This window comes from Trifolium pratense, linkage group LG2, assembly GCF_020283565.1.
Source record: "Trifolium pratense cultivar HEN17-A07 linkage group LG2, ARS_RC_1.1, whole genome shotgun sequence".
NCBI lineage: Eukaryota > Viridiplantae > Streptophyta > Magnoliopsida > Fabales > Fabaceae > Trifolium > Trifolium pratense.
Window position 1 is genome coordinate 16,773,966 of NC_060060.1, and position 8,391 is coordinate 16,782,356.

The 8,391-nt window shown below is 32.3% G+C and overlaps 1 protein-coding gene across 1 annotated transcript; it reads right to left on the reverse strand.

Annotated features, from left to right (window-relative positions):
• Positions 1-4,070: 4,070 nt before the first annotated feature.
• On the reverse strand, positions 4,071-5,946 carry LOC123907650 (probable rRNA-processing protein EBP2 homolog). Its single transcript, XM_045958000.1, has 2 exons — positions 5,795-5,946; positions 4,071-5,272 (listed from the first exon to the last, which is right to left on the reverse strand). The coding sequence occupies exon 2, from the start codon at positions 5,264-5,266 to the stop codon at positions 4,397-4,399; it is 870 nt and encodes a 289-aa protein (XP_045813956.1). The 5' UTR covers positions 5,267-5,272; positions 5,795-5,946; the 3' UTR covers positions 4,071-4,396.
• Positions 5,947-8,391: the final 2,445 nt, after the last annotated feature.

An 8,391-nucleotide genomic window follows, 5' to 3' on the forward strand; every position in this document is an offset into this window, starting at 1 on the left:
ACACTATAATTTTCAATAGATAAGATGGGTAGTTCAACTAGTTGAGCTAGTTGAGATAAAGGTTAAGGAGCAGGAGGTCCGGAGTTCAAGTCCTGGCAAAGGAGAAAGTTCGGAAAAGTAAAGAGGTATCAGGAGTACAAAACCTAACAATCTCTACAATAAGATACAAAAACAAATAGGCAAATTAAATTACAAACAACTAACAACTAATATTGCTTATAAAAATAAAAAAAATAAAAAACACTACAATTTTCAATGTGTTTTAGGCGTTCCCATAAATATTCTATAAAAAAAAACTTACTATTTAGATCTTAAAGAGTGTTCCGAAAGTACTAGTTAGCATTTGCCATAAATAAATGCAACTTGATTTTTCGTTTAGTTGTTAACTGCCGTTTGTTACAGTTTTTTAAGAAAAAAATATTTATTTTTAAAATAATTTTTTAAGAATATTGTTAAAAGTGAGAAGCTCATATTAATACAGTAAGGTAGAAATATTAGTTATTTATATGATATATTACATTAGGGTTATTAATTCAAGTTGCATTTTTTTATACTTCAAATCATGATGATATTTTTATGTAACACTTGTTTCAATTTTTGTAAAAGTACCAGTAGGTATATATATATTTTTAGTTACTGTAATATAGATATGCTAAACATTGCTCCGGACATTTATTAAGTATACTAAAAAAATAAAATTAAATATAAAATTAATGTTAAGAACATAACTTTTTATATTTTTTAAGTATTGAATGCACAAATTTTAAAATAAATTTTTCTTATTAGTAAGCTCAATTAGTGTCTCGTGGACATTATTTAACATTTTCTTTAAAATAAAACGATGACAAACAAACAACCATATTATTATTATTTTTTGAAGAACAACCATATTATTTGAAAATTAAAATATTGGATCGTATTTGATTTAATAAAAAAGTAAAAGAATATGAGCACATGTTATTAAATCTAGGAAGCTGTTACCCTTTCTACTCATTAAATAAAGGCTTTGGCTAAAATGAAAGAGTGAGACAAGTGGTGCACCATGCACCACTTGTCAATATCTCGATAACGAAAGCAAATTTTATAAAATTTACCGTTTGATTGAAAGTTTATATCATATAGATCATTCATATAAATTTTTAGAAAAATTGAACATCATTTGATATGTTATTGAGACTCATCAAGATTAACGGTTTATGAATTTTTACTGAATACCGTTAATTTTGATGGGTCTCAATAACACATCAAATGATGTTCAATTTTTCTAAAAATATATATGAATGATCTATATGATATAAAGTTTCAATCCAACGATGGATTTTATAAAATTTATTTCCGTTATCGAGATATTGACAAGTGGTGCACCGTGCACCACTTGTCTCACTCTTTCATGTTAGAAGTTGCCATAAATAAAAGGACTTAAAAGTCATTAAATAAAATGACTTACAACGATACAAATTAAAATATTAGACAGTAGTCACAATCACAACCCTCTAACTTGCTAAAATCGACCTATTTGTACCATACCATCCAATCGGAGATTGGATAATCAAGATTTTAACCTCAAATTTTTAAGATGTTTTCCCTCTCGACTCCGCCTTTCTTTTATATACCCCAAAAATTTCATTTTGGCTCTTGTGATTTGAAAAAATTTGGCCAACTTATTTCGGTTTATACAAACCAAAATTTTTAAACATAGAAAAAAAAATTGGTTTATATAAACCGAAATAACATAAATGTTAAGAAAAGAAGAAAGATTTATGTGAAAATTCGTGTAGAGCTACCTGTGGTAAATTTAGCATATCTCTCTGAATATATGTCGTATGCTAATGATTTTTAATCTAGTGGAAAGAAGACAAAATTTACTATAAGATTGACACCAGAATTGTTAAATTTCATTAAGTATAGTGTGAGAAAATCTACCTACAAGTTTGAGAAAAGTTTCTGCTCTATTTCTGCACCAGTACCCATTATTTGGTCAAACTGAACCAATTGGATAGTTAACCCTCAAAACAAAAATTATATTTGTAATCTTGACACCCTAGGCTTTCCAACGAGTGGTCGTTTACTCAAATCGGACATCGTTTAGTATTTCAAATAAATTGTGAAAATTAAGGGTCTGATGCTGAATTTATGCAGAAAATCTAGAAAAAAAATTGGAACACAAAATTTCAATTTTTATTAACCGAATTTTTTAAGCATGACAAAAGTATTCGGTTCATACAAACCGAAGTACCTCCAAGGACAAAAACAAAAATTCAAGGGTAGAAAAGAAAGGCGGAGAGTCGGGAGACAAAACATCAATTTTTAAAACGGTAAATGGTAACTAGTGTATCGGGTGCAGCAAGACCATTATTATAATCCATAATAAACATGCGCAAAGTCAATAGGTTTAAATGTATCATTGTGCTTCCATTTAGGGTCTGTTTGGTTCAACGGAGGGGAGGGGAGGTGAGGGATTTTAATGAAGGGGAGGGGGAAGGGAGGGGAGGGGAGGGAAATATTTCAATTAAATATATGTTTGGTTCAAAAGAGGGAGAGGGGAGGGAAGAATTTTAGTTAAATATATGTTTGGTTCGCGAAGGGAGGGGAGAGATTTTAAAATTAATTTACCTTTTTATCCTTAAAATCCGAACATAACAATAAACAATAGCACACATGAGTTGAACTACAACAATTCATTGGTGCAAATCAATGAATTGTACTTCAACTCAAAGAACATTTTTTATACAGGATAAAAAGGAGTCATATACAAAAAAAATAAAACAAGAACGTGATGAACCAATGGAAATAAACAAGTAAAAATATGAATGTATACAATATATATAAAAACAGGTGATGCAGGGAATTAAAAATTATGAAACATAAAGAAGAAAACGTGAAAGCAAACTGAGTAGCAGAGACGCGAAGATGAGTAGCAGTGACACCGAGAAGAAGAAAACTAGTGTAAAATAAATCAAGAATAATAAGGATAATGTTGGAATTAATAAAAATAATTGAGGATAATTATGACAATTTAATAAAATTTTAATGAGCTTCCCTCCCCTCCCCTCCAAATCCCCCCAAATCGGGGGGAAGCAAAAAGTTGGATTTGGAGGGATTTTGCTCACCTCCACTCCCCTCCCCTCCCCTCTTAAAAATTGAACCAAACACAAATAATTAAAAATATTCCCTCACCTCCCCTCCCCTCCCCTCCATTTACGCCGAACCAAACAGACCCTTAGGCTGAGCATGAAGTCCCGACCCAACCTTTTGAGATACTACATGCATCGTTGTTTCAAAAGTATTTTTAGTACACGAGGTAGTGTTTTAGACACATTAAGAGTTGCCCAAATTCAGAAAGAAAAATGATGTTTGGACATTACAAAACTGTTGTCAAATACGGTGTAAAAAAGATTGTGTATTCATAAAAAATAAGAAATAACCATGTATTTTGATGCCGTTGGTCTTGATAAACGTAAAAAAGAAGCTTATAGAAAAACCGTAAAGGAAATTTGTGGATTTACAGATAAAGTTTACATCCCTAGAGGCCATATCAGAAAATATATGAAAAAAATAAATTCATCAATACATAATCATAATTTAGATAAGCAAAGCAACTCTTACAGGAGCCAAAACCATAAACCATCTATCGTAAATGATTTTACCTCTTTTGTTGGAATTTCTTATTTAAGTTCCCTATGAGCACCTATAAACTTATTACTGTATGGTTTTAGTTAGAAACTACTGTATTTTTTCAGTTGAAAAAAAACTTCCATAAACCATAGAAGCTATTCAGAACTGAGCTTATAGTCAACTACCTGTATTTCTCCTCCTGCTATTTCTATATTCCTTCTAGATTCAATAAAACTCTTATCTTTGACATGGTTGCACCTTGCAATCTTGCTTGTTTCCTCTTAGCATTAGCAATGGTGTTGTATACTACTATCGGTAAATAGAGTGGAAGAAGCAGGATAATAAGAATTTTTGGCGCAACAAAAAACGAGGAAATTTTAAAATTATTGCATCATTCTTCATTTTAAAGCAAAGAGACAAAGACATGCACCGATATAAGTCCTCGGATAAACAAGTACAAGAAAAAGAGTGTTCAATTGATAAATAAATAACATAACATATAAGAACTACAAATATGTCTACGTTACACTGGCTTGTGTACTTAAAAGAGCTATCACGAATCTTTTGGTAACAGGCAGCACAAACTAACAAATTGTTTAACAAAGCATCAAAATTGGAGTAGATATATAAGAATCTATAACTGCCAATGAAGTTTATCAACTTACCATAATCTATGTAGGAAATAGAACTGCAGATTTGACGAAGGTTCCCCAGAATGCAACATGGCCACACATTCCATGACATCCCGATGTGAGAAAACGGAAACAAAAAAAGATTGTATTTATCTCTTCCTCTTCTTATTTCCAGCAGCAGCACCCTTACTGAATCCACCAAAATCATTAGTTGTGTCAGCTGTATTCTGCTTCTTCGATCCCTTCCGGCCTCCAAAACCAAATTTGGAATTTTTAGTATCTCTTCTATTTTTAGTCTTTCCCTTTCCAATGGCTTGCTTAGCCTTACCTCCTGACCGATCACCTGGAGACACTCCAGGCCTTTTCTTCTTTGATCTCTCAAACGATTTTCCATCCTCAAAGTCGAAAGCCTTATCTGGACCTTCAGCACCGTCAGCAAACCCACTCTGCTGTCTCTGCTTCCTCCACTTCTTAACAGATTCAATGTCTTCCTTTTTCTGCTTAGCCCTTTCTTTCAATTTCTGTGACTGAATCTCTTTAGAAATTCTCTTTGCCTCCCTAGCCTTTCTTCTCTCCTCAGCTTCTTCCATCTTCCGCTTCTCTTCTAATAACCGACTTTTCACCTTTTCCATGTGGTTATCTGCCTTCACCATTTCCGCGTAATAATCAGCAGGTCTCAAGAAAGGGAGACCCATTGAATCTAGCTTCTCAAAAGCCTGCCTAGTTCCCTCCAATGCCTGTGTGTAAAACGCTAGCTCTCGTGTCAAATCATCGTTCACATCTACTTCCTGCTCTTGATCAATATCAATGGAGAGCTTCTGCTTCCAATCCACATTCTCAGGCCAGCTTATATCTCCAAGTTTATCTAATAAAGCATCTCTGTTATTCACTGCAGTTTTCGATGGTTCAGCTAGTTTTACATCTTCTTCTGAATCTGATTCTGACTGTGATATTTCCTCATCCAAGTCTTCGGGTTCACCGTCAATCATTGGATCATCGTTAACCAAAGGCCCCACCATTTCAATCTATACAAACATCAAACAAAGAAGAAAAAAATTCATTTTACACCAAAATATTGCAATCTAGCATACAAAACTATGATTTTTTTTCCTCTTTATTTTACAGGATAAACATAAATCATAAATACCTAGGGAAAATGCATGAGATTCAAAACAAAATCTTAAGATACAATAATACATGAATTCAGACGAATAAATGACATAATATTAATCAAATCGTCAATGCATAATGTAAAATTGCAAATTCAACCACAAAAATGAAAACCAAATTCCCAATTGAAATAAATAGAAGTGAAGATTCAAAATTGAATAGAACCCAATATCTTCAACTTAATAACACATTCAGAACCAAACAACAGTAGCTAAAAGCTCAACACGGTACATAGCTCAACACAGTGAGATAAAAAAAAAAAACTCAATTAGGTTACAATTTAAGAACAAAGCTTGTTTCTTAGTAACAACAAAAACATGAATTAAGACGAAAATACGAAGTTGAAAAGGAAAATGGAAGCGTGTAAGGGGACTCACCGTTTTCTACGTTGGAACAGTTGAGAAAATTGATTGAGAAATTTTTAGGGTTTAGAGTGAGGTTTAGGAAGGCACAGTTGGAATAGACGACACCGTTTTGTGATTGATTTCTGAGAGATACCCGAGTCCTCTTATGTTTTGTTTGTTTGGCACATTCTTTATTTCTCTTAAGTGTTTTTTTTTTGTTTTTAATTCAAAGCCCAAAATATTATTGTCACTCTTAAAAGGCCTTTTGGGCCCTCCAGACTCAAATCTACCAGAAATATTAATTTAGATGATGGCTCCTCCGCAAAGAGGATTTCATTTGGCGCCCCCTGTGTTTTTCGGGCGCCTTTATATTTTTACACTTCTGTTATTTAAGTAGAAAAAAAATACCATTTGGTACTTGAGTAGCAAATTAAGTTTATTAAACTAGCTGCCACCTTCTATACATGAAATTTTCAAAATTTCACGAGTCTACTACTTAAGTAAAGAACTGAGTTCACTACTATGAAATTTTCAAGATTTTACATTGTTTTATACTTAAGTAAAGAACTGCGTTAGCTACTTAACTAATTAACACCCCATATATATGAATTTTTCAGGATTTTACACAACTAATATTGATGTTCCTTTGGATATTGTTGCAACGTTTGCCTTCACATCAGCTCAAGAATCTTAAGGAACGTCAATATCTAAACAATCATAAATAACTTAAGATTATTTATGAGTGTAGGTTTTACACTTCCTAGACCCGCACGCAAAACCACCACCCGAACCCAAACATAAATGTTGTTCGGGTGGCAAAAAAACTCATACCCACATTGGTTTGGGTTTAGGTTTTTCCATTCGAACCCGAACCCGCAACAAGAACACGGAGAATTAACTTATGACCCGAACCCGATCCGAATTCATTGGTCTTTTCCCTTTTCATGACAAGATTCCAACATTGATTTTTTTTTTTTTTCAATAAAAAAACTGTAAAATTGTAAATAAATTATGTACAACACATTGAAGCTAATTTTACACTTATATATACATATGAGTAATTATGTAATTTAATATCTAATCGAACGTGGTTTCAGATTTCGGGTGTGGGTTTGAGTTGTCCTAAACCCAACTCCAGTCAACTCGGGGTTTTACCAGTTAACTCGGGTTTGGGTTCAGATGGCCTCACGGGTTCAGACTTGTCATCCCTGGTGAAAATAGAAGACCAAAACTATAAGGCTTAATTAGTTCTTTGGTCCCTTAAAGACATTTTAGGTTTTACAATAATCCTTTAAATAAAATAAAAAAGAGACTATTAGACTAATTAAGCCAAACTCTAATTATAATTAAACCTAAAAATTATGGACACTCCTTTTTCTAGTGAAAGTTATTGGCCTCACTTTTTCTTCTTCGTTAAAATTCTTTTTGACTAATATTGGAAAAAAATTCATTTTTGTTTAAAATCTCCAAAAAGAAAAAACTTAATTAATAAAAAATTAAATAAAAATCAAAGAAGATTGTTGAGGTTAAGGTTACTTTTGTTTTTTTTCAAATATAAATCAATACTTTTTAACTTTCTTTCCTTTTACTTTGGGTGTTTGGGAATGCCAAAAAGATAGCTTATAGTTTAGAGTTTTTAGCTTAAGCTAAAAGTTTCTGTTTGATAACAATTTTAAAAAAAATAGTTTATAACTTATTTTACTAGCTTATAGTTTATTTTTTAAATACTATTTTAAGTAGTTTACGAACTTATAGCTTATCATCATTTCTTTCAATTTTACCCCTATCATCTTCCTTGAAAAAAATAAATATTAATCAAACATATTTTTTTATGTCATTTCATACTTATAAGCTAGTTCAATCGCTAATTTTACCAAACACTACAAATTCAATCAGTTAAAAAAGCTAGCTTATAAACTCATCTACCATAAACTCATCCAATATAAGATAGCTTATCAACTATCCTCTGTTTTTTCGAAAGGGAACCATTATCTTTATCTTTATCTTATACTCCCTCCGGTCCTATATATAAGGAACACATTGAGAAAAACACACATACCAATGAGACTTATTTTTTTATTAAAATTTCTAAAATGTTATGTGTTATTCCAAAGTTAACCTTGAGAATATGTTTGTGTAATTAATGCATAACATTGGAATATGTTGCATTTTACACAATTTAATAAGGGTATATAAGGGATTATCTATTTAATAAAGAATAAATTTAAAGAGTGTTTCTTATAAAAAAGACAAAAAAAAAATTTCCAAAGTGTTTCTTATATATATAGGACCGGAGGGAGTACCAAACAAACGTGTAAAAAATCACTTCACTCTTTCTCCTATATATAGTATTTCATTCCTTTACCAATTTTCCACCGCAAAGAAACTTCACGAATACGTTTCAATGGCCGCCGGTACCACCGCCGTGTCAAGTCTATCACTCAATGAAGTCCCCCATTCGCCACGCGGTGACATTCCGCTCGTTGAACTCCAGTCCAAGAGACCAAGACCATTGTCGATGTCAACGAATGGATGCTATGCAAAAACCTTCACGACTCGTTCGCGAACCATCCAGTCAAAATCCGAATGAAGCTTCTATTGAAGGCACCTCGCAACAGGTTATTTTTAGG

What these genes read in the sequence shown, in the direction of transcription:
- LOC123907650 (XM_045958000.1), bottom strand. Translation starts at nt 5,266, where the DNA reads ATGGTGGGGCCTTTGGTTAACGATGATCCAATGATTGACGGTGAACCC.